Source organism: Falco peregrinus, chromosome 4, assembly GCF_023634155.1.
Source record: "Falco peregrinus isolate bFalPer1 chromosome 4, bFalPer1.pri, whole genome shotgun sequence".
NCBI classification, from domain to species: Eukaryota; Metazoa; Chordata; class Aves; order Falconiformes; family Falconidae; genus Falco; species Falco peregrinus.
In genome coordinates, this window is record NC_073724.1 from 28,625,501 (window position 1) to 28,643,162 (window position 17,662).

At 40.5% G+C, this 17,662-nt stretch overlaps 1 protein-coding gene across 7 annotated transcripts in view; it reads left to right on the forward strand.

The window, feature by feature from the left end:
• Window positions 1–17,662, forward strand: part of GLRA2 (glycine receptor alpha 2) — a 131,567-nt gene that overhangs the window by 96,122 nt on the left and 17,783 nt on the right. For 5 of the 7 annotated variants that reach the window (XM_027778985.2, XM_027778984.2, XM_027778988.2 and 2 more), the window contains exons 8-9: window positions 5,412–5,561; window positions 7,426–7,545. In XM_027778985.2, the coding sequence (XP_027634786.1) occupies window positions 5,412–5,561; window positions 7,426–7,545 (270 nt within the window). The remainder of the gene's footprint in view (window positions 1–5,411; window positions 5,562–7,425; window positions 7,546–17,662) is intronic. The other 2 variants (XM_005231934.3, XM_005231935.3) reach the window with 1 other exon arrangement.

A 17,662-nucleotide genomic window follows, 5' to 3' on the forward strand; every position in this document is an offset into this window, starting at 1 on the left:
CATGGCCAAATAACAAAGGAGGAAAGTTATTAAGAGAAAGGAGTTGCTTTGTCACATTTACTATGCTTAACCTTATCATACTTGGCTCTTGGTGCAGACAGCTCTCACTGTGAAAAAGTTCCCTCATTAGCTGGCACTAAAACATATACAGAGCATCTGAATAATTGATATAATTTATGGTTTTATTGGTGGAAGCCATTAAATCCCCTCCCCCCCCCCCCCCAGCCAACATTAGAGGGGAAGCTTTGCAACATGCAATAAAAAATGGAACAGCTATTTAAAGGAAGAAAAGGACAAGAAAATTTTATTGTGCTTTCTGAACATGTTAACGCCGAACGAGGCAGAGTCTCCAAATATCCACGTCTAAAAGTACTGCAAAGTAAATGGAGCCAGTGTGCTGTTGGGGCTACAGGTTTTTCAAAGGAAAGTTTGCAAGGTCTACCCTTGAAAAAAACAATCACCACTAAGTTTTCATTTTATACTTGGTAGCTTGATAATGTCTACTCCAAATATGTAGTGTTATTGCAGAACTTGCATTTTGTCCTGCAAGCAAAATTATGGGAAAAGTGGCAAATGCTGAGGTAACAATCTCTATTACATAGGCTCATGTGGGGGAACTTTTGTTATTTTGCTGTATTCTGCTTAGGATTACATCAAGATACTATGGAACTGAGACGATTCACAGACTTCGTCTAACCAAAGATGGCATATATCAAGCAGACACATATACCTGAAATAGGCATGCAAAACTCCAGTCTTGGTCAAAAATGAGAGACTGGCATTTTTAGGGTGCAGTTTGTTTGACAATAATATAGATATCTACCTTCCACTTACATGCATTTTGTCCTAGAAGTGCTTATTTCTTAACATTAATTTTAAAAAAAAAACCCAAACAAATGAACATAACATGTTTTAAGTTAAGTGAGTATTTTCAGTGCTTAAAGGGGGTTTATAAGAAAGATGGGGACAGAAGGGGTAACGATTTTAAACTGAAAGAAAGTAGATTTAGTTTCGATATTGGGAAGAAATTATTCACTATGAGAGTGGTGAAGCACTGGAACAGGTTGCCCGGAGAAGTTGTGAATGCCTTCTCCCTGGCAGTGTTCAAGGCCAGGCTGGACAGGGCTTTGAGCAACCTGGTTTAGTGGAAAGTGTCCCTGTCCATGGAACTAGATGATCTGTAAGGTCGCTTCCAACCCAAACCATTCTATGATTCTATGACTGAGATGAAACATCAAAAAAAAATCGGGGTATATACTGTCCTGCATGTACCCAGTAGAGTGTATGGAGCATGGACATGGTAGCTAAGGAAGCTGGAGATACAGTACTGTGTGATGAGCCCTTACCAAAGCAGGTGATGTAAGCCTTTTTAGTTGAGCAAACATACGAGTTTTCATGCTATACTATGATCTGGGGAAAAAATTGCTGGCAACACTGTTTTTGAGGTTGGTGGAAGAACCTCACAAAGGAATGGATGTGCCTATGATATCATGAAGTACTCAGTTTTGCAGACTCCAGCTCCTACAATCCTGTCATTCAGCAATATTTTTAACTGAAAATATGATGTGAAACATTCCTTGTTACAGTGCAAAGGAGAAATAAAAACCTGGGAATGAGATGCACACTTAGAGGCTGCCAAGTGGAGAGTTTTCTGTGGAAGTGTCCTGGTTTTGGCTGGGATAGAGTTAATTTTCTTCTCAGTAGCTGGTACAATGCTGTCTTTTGGATTTAGGATGAGAATAATGTTGTTAACACATTGATGGTTTTAGTTGTTACTAACTAATGTTTATGCTAAGTCAAGGAATTTTCCATTTCCATTACCAGCGAGAGGGCTGGAAGGGCACAAGAAATTGGGAGGGGACACAGCTGGGACAGCTGACCTGAACTAGCCAGAGGGGTATTCCATACCACAGAACATCATGCTTAGTTTATAAACTGGGGGGAGTTGGCTGGGGCCTGCCCATAGCCGCTCAGGGACTGGCTGGGCATCAGTCAGCAGGTTGAGAGCAATTGTATTGTGCATCACTTGTTTGGGTTTTCCCTTTTGATTTTATTATTCTCTCTCTCTCTCTGTGTCTGTCTCTCCCCCGTTTTCATTACAATTGTTGTTATTATTATTTTATATTTTAATTATTAAATTGTTCTTAAATAGCTGAGGAGCCCCTAGAAAAAGGCATTTCATTTACATGTGAGACACTGCAGAGAGAAGCTACAGCATCTGGTAGGCAAATGGTTATAGCACTCACCTGGAATGTGTAGATCAAATTTACATCCTCTCTGTGCTCATCTCACTGAGGGAATTGTTCAAGCACCATGAAATACTCTCTGATAGGGCCTTCCCAATTCCTGCATGTGTTTGGGACAAACAGACAGAGAATGACTTCATTTTGCACTGCTTAGGATTCACTCTGGGAAGAGGAGACTGTTCTCAGTCCCCAAGCCAATGTATTTTTGAGTGTTTTCATAGAAGATGGAACAGCTTCAGCAGGGGTGGTTGGGAGAGGTCCACTTCAGATCGGTCTGTGATCTAGTAGATATGACCATTTCCTAGTCAAAGGAAGACACAGGTTAGTCAGCCAAAGCAGACAGAGACCCTAAAATCCACTGAAACTTTGCACTGTGCATACTTTAGATAACAAAGTGCCAGTCTAAAATCTGGGCACTCACTTTAGGACTTTGGAAACGTGTACCAGGTGAGGCCCTCCTGGACTTGGTGTAACAGATCTATGTCATCCTCCATGCATAGATAAGGGTGGCAAGAAAAAAGTCTGGCTTCAGAAAATTGCATGGGTTTTTAGGTTTTTAGCAGCATAGTTCTGTACACACTGGGGATACATAGACAAAATTACATAAAGTGATTTGAAAGCAAAGTGGTCAACTTTCACTCAATGCAGGACTTTTCCATTTATTTATTTTTAATGTGTTGTTGGAAGCAATAGCTTTCTGTTTTCTCATTTAAAGCTGTGCCATGATATGGCAATAGCTAAACAATAAAACAAGATACATACCTGTCAAGCTTATAGTGATCCTCTGATTCCAGCCCAGCAGGTTGGAGTTAAAATAATCTAGCTGGCTCAGCAATTGTGTGGATGTCAGTTATGGCAGCACTGTGTAAGTGGCAGGAAGGCAAACTCAGGGCTTCCTTTATTATTTTACCCTCCTTGCTTTAAGCCTACTAGGACAGGATTTGCACAGTCAGAAATGTTGATTCTTGTGGCTTCAGCTCCCTGCATTGTGCTGTCTCTGGCAGCACAGTCCAGCTGCTTATGCATGTCTAATACGTCTCCTAAGGGCATTTGTAAAGGAAAACAAGCTGCCCCTTCAAGCAAGGTAACAAACAATCTAAACCCAGCCGCATTTTACACAAATTACACTGACTTGATTCCTACTGTGCCTCAGCCTGTGGCACAGAGCGTCTGGGATGTGGTAGGGTTTTCACTGGGTTTCACAGCTGCTCAGTAAAGATGTAACTTGTAAAATTTGTTTATGTGTGGAAGAGAGAAATGCATACCTGCTGTGTATCTAACTGAAAGGCACAGATTCACAGTGTCACCATGGCGTGCTAAATCGCCCTCTTCCATCTCAGCCTATGCATGTTGTACTTGGGCATTGCACTGCGGAGCTGCACTTTTGCCTCAGCTACTGAAATGTATGTTCCCATGATGCAGGCTGAATAACAGTACTTTTCTCCTCTAAAATGTCTGGGTCAGTGTTCAGGATCTGCAGGAATGGAGCTCTGTATCCTTTCCACCATGCTTTAAATGCCAGTTCTTCTGCTTGTATTGCTTACTGCAGCACATAGTGCAGTATATTCTGTTTGATGGTAACAAAAAATGTTCTACAGACTTCAAAAAAGCATGCTATTCAAGCACATGGCAAATGGGAGAAAAACCTACTGAAATATGTGTGCTTCCCTTCACCATGAAATGGTGGCCTCTATCATAAGGGCAAGGTCATTTTCAATAGTGTGTGCAAAGGCTAGAGGTGGAGTTTTCCAAGGAGATTTGGTCTCGTAAACATTAGAGTGTTAGATGCACAACACATCCTTTTCTTCTTTCTTTTCAGACCACTGCATGTTTTGACTGCATTGAAATATTTAGCCTGCAGTTGTATTAACATTTAGATGTTAAATGCCTTTGATTATAATTTTTCAGGGTTTAGGTACAATTCATTTTGCTTATCTTGATTCAGTTGTATGGTGCTGCCATTTGAAGTGGGTGACCTTGGGTATCTGAGACATCTCCAGAGGACTGGTTTGTATGGTACTGGACATTTGTGCTTTGCTGAATTAGCAATTGGAGGCTAGGTACCTAATGTGGCAGTATGTGATGCTTTTATTTAGAGAACTGAGTAAAGCTGCGTGTGTCTATGTTTAGACAGTGGTTTTAAGCTCCTCTTTAAAGAAATGAAGAAGACTATTTGGATGTTATTCATCTCATCCTAGAGAAGACATCTAAAACAGCTCAGATGCATCCTAGAAATGCTTATTCTTCAGGGGTTATCTTCATTCCTTGATTTATTTATATCAAAGTAGTTTAGACAACTACCTCACGTGTATGCTGTAGACATTAAAAGTCAGATGTTTTTAATTTCACCCTGTATGAAATATCTGATAAACAAAAGAGACAACCTGCTGTTGCCTAATCAGAAGATCTCTGCTTAAAAACTGCAAGACTACAAAAGAAGGCAGCAACCAAATACAGTATGGAGGACAATGTACTTTTGATATGCATAGTGTGTCGCTCATTAATTGGCTACTGTCTGGATCAGTGTGGGTAATATGATAAAAATCTTGTGACATTGCAGTCCTGTAATATATCTGACAAGTCAATTCGAATGAGAATAGGCTTTTATTAGAACAGAGGCATCTGGTATTTGGGTATTTGTAGTAGACAACATCTATGAAGATTTATTTTTCTTATAAAATTGCAGGGTAAAAGTCAAGCAACTAGGATTGAATATTTAATTAGCAAAGTTATATGAACCCATAGGATACAGTACCCTGAGTTTACTTTGAGGTTATGGGTATCAAACATAGCTAATTAATCAATATCATAATTGGTTTGTAAAAGATAAAAAAGGCGATAACTATATAACCATAAACTTTCTAGAGTTTTTTTCAATAGGTGTTGTATCATGCCTTGTATTTGAATTCTTTCTGGTAATCTGTGATTGTGACTATAAGAGCACTTGTATTTTGTTAGACTAATCCTGATTCTTTTCCTAAAGTCAGCAGGTCATATTTTTTGTATTCTTTGTGAACATGCACCGAAACACAAAACAAAGAAAACCCCACCTCACTGAACAACTGGAACTCATGCTGTGCAGAAATATGTTTATTTCTTCACATCAAAATCTTCAGCTTATGAAGAAGGTTGAAATATAACATACTGTGTCCTATTTCTTTCTAGGTCTCCTATGTGAAAGCTATCGACATCTGGATGGCGGTGTGCCTTCTTTTTGTCTTTGCTGCATTACTGGAATATGCAGCAGTCAACTTTGTTTCAAGGCAGCACAAGGAGTTTCTGAGGCTTCGAAGAAGGCAGAGAAGACAAAACAAGGTACAGCTGCTCTTTACTTGGGGTGACCGAGTCTGCCCTGACAGCATGCTGACGTGCAGTTGATTTCTCACCTCAGTTGTTCTTGTCCGTGCAGGAAAGTCTCATTCTAAAGTTTCCTTTTGAATGATTTACTCCTTGATAAAAAGCTGATGACTGGCCACTGGGTTTATTTGCTATTTATGAAGTTATTGATAAATTAAAATATATTTGACGCTGATTCCAAGGATTTCATTCTCTTCTTACAATTGCTGGGGCAGCTGTACCTTTACAAACATTGTGCTACTATGTGACACCCACCAGTGGATAAGGAACCATTGCAAGCAATGACATAGACAGGGGACCCATAATATTTCCTTGGCATCATCCAGATCTGCTGACATCAGCACATGGCTGACACTCATCTTTTCTAGTGCTACCCTATCTAGTCATGATAAAATGTGACATTCCTTAGGGTATCCTATTGCAGAGTGATCCACAATTCTGTGCTCACTTTTAAATAACCAGCAACTGGTGTCTTTCCCATCTGAAACCAGAAAACATGGCCACTTTACAAAAGAGAAAGATCAGGAGAATGTCCTCTCTAGATGCTACTATTTCACAGTTAGTTACTGGTACAAACTTCACATTTTTAACAGAGGACCTATTTGTGAGTATCGTTATCACATCACTTTTTACCAGTGACTATAATGTAGAAGAAAGGCTTGTTTTTAACCTAGATGTTAGTCTAGAAATATTTTTAGGAAGTCTGTCCATCTTTACTGATTTTTTTCTTTGTTAAATGGAAAGACAAGAATAAACATTAAATTGTAATCCAGTTATGATCATTTCCACAAGTGTAAAGGCTTCATCTTTCCTATGTCTGTGTCACTGGTTTTCAGTATCAGTAGAAACATTTAGGTTTAGGCTGTACATATGCATTTTCTAGGTGAAGTAAATATTTCCTTGAGCTGCATGGGTGCTTCAAGCCACAAATAATGGTTTCCTTTACAAGGGGGATGACAACAATGGCACAGGGCATTTGTGTTTTGACAGATCTGTCTAATAAATGTTCTGTAGTTAACATAATATTTGATGGATGCTCTGGGAAGCAACCCAGTGCTGTTCTCTGCTTTAATATTATTGTCAGGTGAATTGAGATACCCGTCAAGATTAAATTACAGGAGGGAGCAGAAATGCTTGCCCATCTACATGCCAGATGCCCTGCTGGAAGCCTTTATTTCCAAACCCAACATGGCAGCAGCAGAAGCTGCTATATAGGGTCTGTAATTTCAGTTTGGGATACAACATCTTCTTTAGAGATGAACAAGTAGGCAAGAAGCCACCATTGGTAAGTAACAGTATCCAGTGGCATCACTCAAAAATTGTGAGGTTTTGGTCCATGGAAGTGGTTATTCATCTGCTGTGGGAATTATTATTCTGGTGACTATTAAAAGAAACTTATTTAAAACAAAATCACCAGAAGACCTGTGTTTATCCTAAACTAGTCAATGCATGGAGTCTTTGCAAAATGGGTAATGCCCCAATTAAATACAAGGAAATATTCTGCTGGAGTAAGACACACCTGTCCGTTTGCACAGGCTTGCTTTTACTTTTCACGTGAATCTGGTTGCATGAATTTCAAAACAGAGAATAATGTTACTAAGGCCATCTCTTTAGGAGATGTTTTCTGCATCTCTTTACTTGATTTTCTCTCTCACAATTTTCTCAGTTTATTTGCCCTGAAAGTGATTCACATTGTTTTGCATGATGGTCTTCTCTAACTGAGCCGTTCTTCTCTTTGCGTGTTGTGTATGTGTGTCGTCATGTTACTGCTGTGCTATTCTCATTCTTGCTGCTGCTGTCTGTGCTGACACTCTGGGGACAGGCACAGACTATAACTGTTGGGAATGAAAACATCAAGTCCGTGCGGCGCATGAATGGCTTGCGGAGCAAAGAGTCATCAGCTTACGGGACAGTGAATCAGATCGGCAATTCAAGTTTGAGGGTAAAACTGTAGTGAGAAAGAGAACGCAAGAGAGAGTTTTAGTATGTGCAGTGATGTCATAAATCAGCAAAACTGATTATTTTGATGGCATCACCAGCACTCTCTTGTATTTTCTTTGCTAAATGTTCCCACAAAATGCGTAGTACTGTCCCCAGCATGAACAGCAGCTTTATATTGTACATTCTTGTGGCCCATCCTTATGCTTGCTTTTTCCCAAGGCTGGCTTGTGCCACTCCCATTCCAAACCCTCCAAGGAAAGAGCATGTATATTTGGTAGCCCGGTCCTATGTAAATATAGGGTAAATGAGGGGGACAGGAGCATAAGACATGCCTTATGACAGTAAATCCCACATTGTGTCATCTTTCAGATAAGCATATTCCAACAAAATTTGGTATATATAAGGAAACGCATTTTTATCGTTATGGTGTTTATTCCTGAACTGTCAACCTGCAGTGTTCCTCCTAGTGATGTCCTGAGACCCGCCTAGTGGGGTATGAATAGCTATGAATGAAAAAAAGTATTTCACTGGTTTCTTTTTATTTGCTTGGAGAAGAGCCATGGGGCTGAAATCTTTTACACAGTGTAATGTGTAGCAAATCAGAAGCAATATGATAGCAGCCGATACATCCAGATTATAGCTGAGTTGTGGAGGTAATAAAATCAGTGATGGAGAGAGAAATGAGCTTAGTGTGCAGTTCACTGCTTGGTACTGGTGGCTGAGATATAAAATGTATTCATTTAAATAAAATGGGGCTAGGATTTAAATCTTTCAGGACCTGATTTCCCAGAACAAAAACATCGCCTGAGCAGCTTTTGAGCTGTAATGGGCCTCTGACTTTGATCAAGCTCTGTAAAGTTATGTGATTATAAGATGCAGATGATTTCAGTGGATTTTGTACACTGTAGAGGGAATTAGTAGCTTTCAAAATCAAAGCAAAACCCACAATTCAAGTTACGCAGCAAAAATTAGGATAGAGGGCTTGCAATGCAATAAATTGTTCACTTTCAGAGCTGCAATGTCAAGCAGTAGAAGAGAGCCTTCATTTCTGGATGCTTTCTATTATAGAAGTAATAATATTTGCACCTATACAAAACTGAACATAAAAAGAAAAAAATCAGGGTCTCTCTAGAAGATATGACTGATATTACTATACTGCCACTGGAAAGCTGATGCCATACAACTACAAAACCAGTCCAAATAAGTACTCAGTGTTGCGTGTCTTATCAGTCACAAAATGCTAGTAGTCCAGCTAAGCTTTGTGTAAAGCCTGGTTATCCTTTCCCTAAGAAAATCTTGCAGAAACCTCTCTTCTACTTTTGAATATTGTGCATTATATATACAGCCAGGGCAGTACACAAAGGGGCCATACCGCTGCAGTACTTCTGCTACAGAGCCCTAAGAGCTGGAGCTGCACTGACGCTGATCTCCCCTGGAGAACTCCCTCCACAGAAGTGATGTGCACTTGAGAGGTGAACAGAGGAGACATACTAAGACAGAGCTTTCTGGAGCAATGCTACCATAGCTGCAGCTCGGTACTTTCGGGCTCAAGAGAAGGATGTTTACGTGCAGAGGAAAACATTGCAACATAGCCTGTGGTAGAAGCCTCTCAAACAGGGAGCCTGACTTGCTGAAGGATAGCTCACTGAACCAAGGGTGTATGGTGAATGCAAATCTAAAAGTCATAGTCAAGAGGAGACAGTGTAAAAGAAGGGTGATTGAATATTTATACTGCATCATTCAGTGCTAATCTGGGGAGAGAAAAAATAGGTGTTAAATCACACCTGACCAGGATTCCTGGATTTAGCAGCTAGATCTACAAAACAAGAAAAACAAATTTCTCAGTTTTGTAAACCTATATGTCTCTGTCACTGCTTTCATTATTGCTTCTGCTGGGTCTTGTTCTTCATAGTGCTGCAACCCTCAGAGCATTTCATGAAAGCGCAAGACACATTAAGAGACTATCAGATCTCTTAAGCCAAAGATCAGACTGGTTATTGTTTCTCTAGGAAAGTCTGGGTTGTATTGTTGATGGTCCAGAAATTGTATTTACAGCTGAACCATTGACCTGTCATTGCATTAGAAAAGATTGCACTACCAGGACCTGTTGCCATCTGCCACACAGAATAACTCCCTGTATCCTCAGATAATCAGTGCTTCAACCTGTCTGCCCTCCTCGTGCAGTTTCTGTTGGAGGAAGCGTTCAATGCCTGTCCTAAAGATTCACGTAGTCTTCCTGCTCACAGTGAAATACACCCATCAGTGGCAAGACTTCACTGCTGAGAGAAACGGTTGCCTGTTACTATATATCATGATACTACCTTTTGCATAGAGAGACTACAGGCTGCAGAAGCCATGAGTCTGATGTTACTAAGGATGTAGTAGCTTTTCATTATATTGAAATCTAAATGTGTGTAATGCCAGATCACCTGAAAGAAAATATCTTCTTCTTAAAATATTATCTATAATAATAAAAAAGGATTTGCTTATTTTTCAAAATGATGGGTTTCCAGGGAAGCAGAGCTCTGTTTACATGGGTTCAATCATGTCTTTTTGAAAACAGCAATTATTATGTGATATGATCAGTAGTCAAAATGAGTCACAGTATACTAGTATTCATCCCACCATCTCAAAGGTGACTTCCTAAATTATATGTGTGGAGGTTCCCACTGTGACCAAGAATAGGGGTTAAGTTTGGGACCATTAGTGTTAAAAGCAATACTTCAGTGTGAATGAAAAACTGTGCAGCTGGAGGCTGTGACAGACTTTAATCCCGTGTGCAGGGAGCACAGAGCAATACAAATAACAATGTTGCAGCCAAGGGGGTTCACATGCATGCAGATTAGCAAAGGGAGGCACAAATGGTGTTTCCAAATGAAACAGCCAGGACTGAGGCTAACTGATAGCAGCAAAGGATACTCTACTAAGAAAAGATGGCAGTACCTGGTCGAGTGCATCAAAGAACTGCTGGTCACTGGATGGAGCTGCTGGTGGTGAGGTGGGTACCCCAAGTGCTGAAACAAAGTTACTGTGACTGTCAAGATAAGACAGTATTTCTATCTTTAAAAAAGAGAAGAGGTATGCATTGAGTAATACCGATTTTCAAAGGTCATCTCTGCCCTTTTAATCATATTGAAATCCCTTCATCAGACCCCCCCAAAAATTTCTAAGGTTTTCTAGACTTGCCCATCAAAAAAGAATAATCGGTGCCTTCAGCCTGACTTTGCCTTTAAAACACTTGGTACTACTGTCCCTGGTGGAAATTTTTTCCTGCTACCATCCATGTGCACCACAGTCAGCAGGATGATGTGAACGATTTGCGTTATGTAAGGTGCCGCATCATGTGAATAATGGAAGTGCTCAAGGAAAGCCCTTTTTGCTGACCTATTTTTGGTACTCAACTGAGTGAGCTTGAGCAAATGAGTTTCATTGTGAAAAATAGGGATCTGATTCTGAATGGCTTTCTCTCTGTCTTGCATCTTGCTTGCTTAACGGATTAAAGAGCACGTAGCTTCCACTGTAGATAAACACCCTTAAGATCATAGAATCATAGAATGGTTTGTGTTGGAAAGGATCTTAAACACCATCTAGTTCCAACTCCCCTGCCATGGGCAGGGGCACCTTCCACTAGCCCAAGTTGCTCAAAGCCCCATCCAGCCTGGCCTTGGGAGGGGACACCCACAGCCTCTCTGGGCAATCTGTTGCAGTGTCTCACCACCCTCATAGTGGAGAATTTCTTCCTTATATCTAATTTAAATCTACCCTCTTTCAGTCTAAAGCCTGTATCTCTTGTCCTGTCACTACATGTCCTTGCAAAAAGTCCCTCCCCAACTTTCCTGTAGGTCCCCTTTATGTACTGCAAGGCCATTATAAGGTGTCCCCAGGGCCTTCTCTTCTCCAGGCTGAACAACCCCAACTCTCTCAGTCTGTCTTCATAAGAGCATCTGCTCCAGCTCTCTGATCATCTTTGAGGCTCTCACCTGGACTTGCTCTCACATGTCCCCATTCTTATAATGTTGGGGTCCCCAGAGCTGAATGCAGCACTCCAGGTGGTGTCTCACAAGAGGGGAGTAGAGGGGGAGAATCACCTCCCTTGACCTGCTAGTTACTTTTCTTTCAATGCAGCCCAGGATACAGCTGACCTTCTGGGCTGCAAGTGCACATTGCCAAGTCATGTTGAGCTACTTGTCAACCAACAACCCCAAGTCCTTTTCCTCAGGGCTGCTCTCAATCCATTCTCTGCCCAGCCGGTATTTGGGCTTGTGATTGCCCTGGCCCATGTGCAGGACCTTGTGCCCTGTTGGACTTCATGGGGTTTGCAGAGGCCCACCACCCAAGCCTGTCAAGGTTTCTCTGGATGGCACTCTGTCCCTCCAGCGTGTTGACTGCACCACACATCTTGGTGCCATCAGCAAAGTTGCTGAGGGTGCACTCAATCGCAGTGTCCATGTCACCAACAAAGATGTTAGAAACCACCAGTCTCAACACCAGCCCCTGAGGATCACCCCTCATCACTGGTCTCCACTTTGATATTGAGTAGTTGACTGCAACTCTTTGGGTACAACCATCCAGACAATTTCTTATCCACTGAGTGGCCCATCTGACATATCCATGTCTCTCCGGTTCAGAGACAAGATATTGTGTTACTTTTCTTTTTCCAGGGTGATTGCATTAGTACTTTAAGTAACCACACACGAAAAAATCCAGTAGATGATAAATACACCAAAACAATCATTTAGCTGGAAGTTATAGCCCTGCATACAACCACAGAGAACCAGTTAAATAACAGGCACAATACATTTCAACATGTTGCCATGTCACCTTGTGATTTCATCTGAATGTCCTTGTCTGTCTTTTTATTGTGAGCATGAGTAGGGTAGGAATGGCGCTAATTAACATCAGTCAAAGTATCTTTACTGTTTATCAAATGGACTTACTACAGTGAGTTTAAACATTTTTAAAAAGCATCATCTCAAACTAGAAAAACATCTTGATATAAATCCTTAGTCTAGCTCTAGCCACAAGTCTAAAGAGACAGGAGTCCCCAAAGAAAGAATAACTTGTAGGAAAAGAAGCAGCTCAGCCATGGCCATGGTACGCAAGCAATGGATCAAAAAAATCTCGTAAGAGCAGACTGTCCAGGTGGTCAGAGTAAGCTTACAGGAAATGCAGATTTTCCAGTGAGAAGCAAATACAGATAAAAGGAGTGGAAGAGAGAAACTGTTTTTTATAAGGACCTGTTTACAAGTGTCATGAAAAGTGAAATGGAAGCTTTTCCCTCCCTTATTGGAAGAGGGAGGGTAAAAAACCTCAAAACAAGCATCTGTGTTTCAGGTGTTCTGCAGCCTCAGACATAATAGGATGATGGACTACAGGGGTGGATTTTTCACCTCAAATCAAGAAATAGAAGAGAAAAAGGATAGTTATATTTCAAAGGAGATAACTCTGAAAAGCAAATAAAAAATGGGGTGCATTAAACATTCTGTAATCAAAATCAGACTAATTTATGGAACATGTAATACCAGTTCCTGAGAAATACCTCTAAATATCAAAGCTTTAATTAAAGCTGATAGAATACAAGTGCACAAGCTGAAGTAATGGAATCCAGGTAGCGGAATAGAGGCAAAGCCAGGAGAACAAAACCAGGAGAAAAAATTACATTTTCTGAATAAAAACCACCCAACAACAACAACAACCTAAAACAAAACTAAAAAAATACAAAAATTGAGGACAGAAAAAAAATGCCTAGTCTAGAGGTGGTGAAAACCAGAGAAGTGGAGAACTGATGGGAGTTGGTAAGGCTGCAGCATGGTGAATATATCTGCGGAAATGCTCAGTGGTGCAACACAGAGTGCTCTGTGGGGTCAGGGGACAGATAATCAAACCGTAGGGACCAGGCATGGCACCAAAACACCAAGCAGGACATGATACAGTATAGTGATTCACGTTGACCAGCTTGCAAATACTTTAGCAAATTACTCCTTAATATTAAGTAAGAACGGGATATAAGCATTTCAAGGGGCTACAGAATAGTAAAATTACAATATTTCAGATGATGCAGTGACTGTATGCTGGACCATCTGGAAAAGGCAGGAAGAGTACTTCATAAAGTGTTATTTGTTTGTTTGCCCGGTAGTGTTACTTTTCTTTAGAAACTCCAAATCCTCTCTTGTATCTGAAAGGATCACCTCCGAACTCACAAGCCTTGGGGACTGAAGTTTGCACTTCAGTCAAGTGAGTTTGTCCTGGTAGTTACTCATGAACAGCAGGTAACACTCCAGAAATGAACTCTGCAGTTTTCCAGCTCATGAAAGGGACTCTCCAGCTGGGTGCAAATGTATCATTTTTTAGTATACCTAGGGGACAGTGCAAACTGAAAATAGGGCAGAGGAAGCTAGAAAGAGCCAGGAAATAGTGTTCTTGTTTTTGATGTTTTAAAGTGACAAGAAGTAGCTCTTCAAGAACCATCTATGACAGGCACAAGCTTTGGTTTTCTAGATTATTTTAGAAAGTGGTGGTTCTTTCACTGGATGTGTTCTGACTCACCTCATTTCATGGAAAAAAAAATGCCAAACCAGTGAAAAAATTGTCAAATACGTGTTTTATGATAAAAAAATGAAGAAAGGGGACTTCAGCAGGAGTATGTTTACTCTAAAGTGCCCCTACCCAAGACTCCAGAAAGGAAGTGAAAAAACACTGCAGTACCAAGATTTAGGTTTAGGCTGCACAAGGGGTCAAGGAAACAACTTTGCCCCAAAGCTGGCTTTTTTGTTCTTTCCCTATAGGTAGGTGATCTTTACTGTTTCCCTGCCTAGAGTCAGGACCCAATAAGGCCCAGTCTCTGTGGTTATTACTGCAGTGATTGTCAGGCCCTCTTTCCAATGGTGTGTGTGTGTGTGAATACACCTGGGAGCAGAACAGTTTCTGATCCCACGTAGCCAGAGGTAAGTCATGATGCTTCAGTTCTGAGTTCTGTCCCAAACCTCATTTTCAACACTAGAGTATTTCAGTGTGAGTAAATACAAATTAGTATTTCTGCAAGAGAATTGAAGGGTCGGGCAGTTAGAGCCAAGCATAATGCAGGCTGAGAATACCAGAAGTGCTGTATCCGTGTATTTCTACCCTGTCTGGCAACCGTGCTTGCCCTGCACATCTCCAGAGCATAGTACACCAGTTGTATCAAATTACATGGTAAATTGGTGAGATGGGCAAGTGTTCAGTAGGATCCATGAAATGCATATTTACATCTGACCCAATTAATCCCATTCTCCACAGGGGATAGAAGCTGCTATTTGAATGTAATTAATTGTGAAGCATTCTGTAATGATGTTGTCCAAATGACATTGTGAAAAACCAGATTGTATTAAGTAGACTGTTGAAACATCATGCTGTCTCAAGGCCTGGAAAACTTCATGGGTTTCAGTAATATCCAGTTTTCACAGTACTTTTTAAAAAGTGTTGTTGAAGCCATTTGTTTCTCTATCTTGTTTTCCAAAGGAAAAACAACATTATTCAGTCATTTCTGTACAGGTTGACAGCCATTGCTTTCGGCAAACTGATCAGTCAGACCTATTTCTGACACATTTAGTTTGATTTAATTATCAGACATTATTTCACTTGATCCACTGCTAAAGCAAGATACTATTTACTGTAAATATGGATATTTGTATTTGGGTATTTCTTTTGCAGCCTAATTGAAACTCCACATATTGTGAATGCTTGTTGCTGAGTCTTCCTGGAGTCCTCACAAGGGCCCATTTCAAGTTGAAAGCATCTGAAAACTCTGTGCCAAGCCCAACCACAGGTCACTAGAAATGTACCCACCTTCACTCTTTGTGACTGGACTCTCGTCATGACATCTCAGAGCTGGCACAGCCCTGGCTCTTCCCACACAACAGTTCTTTACTACAGCAGGATCAATGTCAAGAAGGACTTACTATTGGAAATCTCAGTTTTCCAGTAGATGGTTGAATGTATCTGGCATACTGAGTGTGCCAGAGTGTTTTTAGCTCCTGGAGGAACAGATTGGAAAGGCCAGAGAAAGCTGCTGCAGTTGTTAAAACACGTGAAGTGACAGAAGTCCAGAATCCTACCTGTGAATTTCTGCATCAAGCCTGTAACTTCTTCTGAGAGATAGTGTAGCTATAATTTAATCATTTTCATTAATCATTTAATTTCTGATTTCTATGTGTAATTCCTCATAGAGATACTGTGTGTGCATTTGTACACATACATTTATAATCCACTTGCATAAATGCAAGTTATTTTACCAAGGTGCCAAGGTTTTCATTTCTCTGTGATATCATGACAAGACTCCTAAGAGACATGAGACCTTTGGTTTCATGCCTCATCTCACTCTCTTCAAGTGGTTCTCCATGTTTTCTGAGATAACATTCTGCTAGTCATGTGGAAGTGCTCTGCCTATGACTGACTAATTCATTCTTCTGTTAAACCTTCCCAAGACTGCTGGTGGTAGAGACTTACCTTTGAGTGCTCTGTAATCTTCATCTGTCAAAAGGATAACTAATTAAGAACGGAGATCACAAACCCTGTTCATTAGAGATTATCAGAGTTGCACAAATGTGATATCTTGTGTGCCATTCTAGGAAACCAATTTGTGCATTTCTTCTTCAGATTGTGAAGTCTTACAGGTGCCTCTGTGTAGCAGTCCTGATACTTTCTAGCACAAACTTTCTGAGAAATGAGTTTATCAGTGTTCTGTTAACTTACGCCATCTTTCTCTTTCACTTCCATGGAAGGCTAATTTTTCTAATATGGTTTGCTTCAGTTGTCAAATTGACAGGAAAGATGTGTACAACAACAGCTATTTATGCAAAAAACAAAGGGTTTTACCACATTTGCAGGTTTTGCAAAGCACAATGCCTAACAAGGGACTGAGTCTCCTCATTTGCCCCATCTGCAGAATTTTCATCTGAGGACTTTTTTTCTGTGCTGAGCATGGCAGGCAAGAGAAATTATAGCAAGTCTAATCAAGTGTGGTGTTGCTACAGGCTGGTGGGATAGAGAGAATTTGTGCATCGCAGGATTTTTTAGAGCCCTTGGTATCTTTTGTCTGCAGGACATACAAGGTCCTATTATTTTTTCTCACTATTGCTTACATAGTTAGATGAATTAAGATGTATTTGTCTTAATACTGAGGTCTTTGCGGTCTGGCGCTCATCAGTGAAATGGAAAATGGATGGTGGTGAGCAGGGCAGCTGTTTCTGCATCATCCTACCCTTCGTCTGGTCCCACGTGTTTCATTGCATGTGTGGCATGGGTGTTTATACTGTATAAATACATTGCCCTGACTTTGAAAGTTTAGTGACCCTGCCATGGTCACGGTAGTTCTCGTGAGAAATCTGGGGGACATTCTTGTGTTTGCAGATATTTACACCAGTGAGTGGATAGCTAAGTATTCTGAAAATCACTCTGTGCTCTTGTTTAATAATTTTCCACACTACCAACAGACTATAGGTATTTCCTATAACTTTCCAGTGGCTCTTGCAGAAGACAATTACCTTTCTTGCAAATTTTGCAAGTTCTTGTCACATCTTTTACAGAGGAGCAGAGGCAAATTATGCAGCTGTTCAACTGCAGTTTCCTTATTAGACCATAATGTCAGCTAATCTTCCATCAGACAGGTCCCTCCTTGGGTATTTTTGTGTGTATGTGCCTAAGATGAAAAAGCAGAGAAGGCGTAACACATTTTAGATATTATTCTCCCTACATTAGCTTTACACTGTATTTCTCACATAGGTCACTGGATTTCTTTTGTGCCTGTCTACCTAGTAAATGTCAGTTTCCCCCAGGCTCTCATATGCTGAAGTGTCCTGCCATGCCTGAGCTTCAGCTTTTCTGAATTTATTAGTTCTAGTTTTCTCTCTGAGCCTCTTACATTTGGGTATTGTGCTTCTCACTCCAGGTAGCCTCATCAACATTTCTAGTAATTATTTCCCCAGCAAAAATAAAGAGGATTAGTTGTTTCTTGATTTATCTGCTACCTTCAAAATTATTGCTCTATATAGCTTTTTTTAATTACTTTCCAACCCTTTTCTACCATGTGTGAGCTTAGTTGCCCTTTCTACCCAGTTTGCAAATCTATTTTTTGGCTTTTC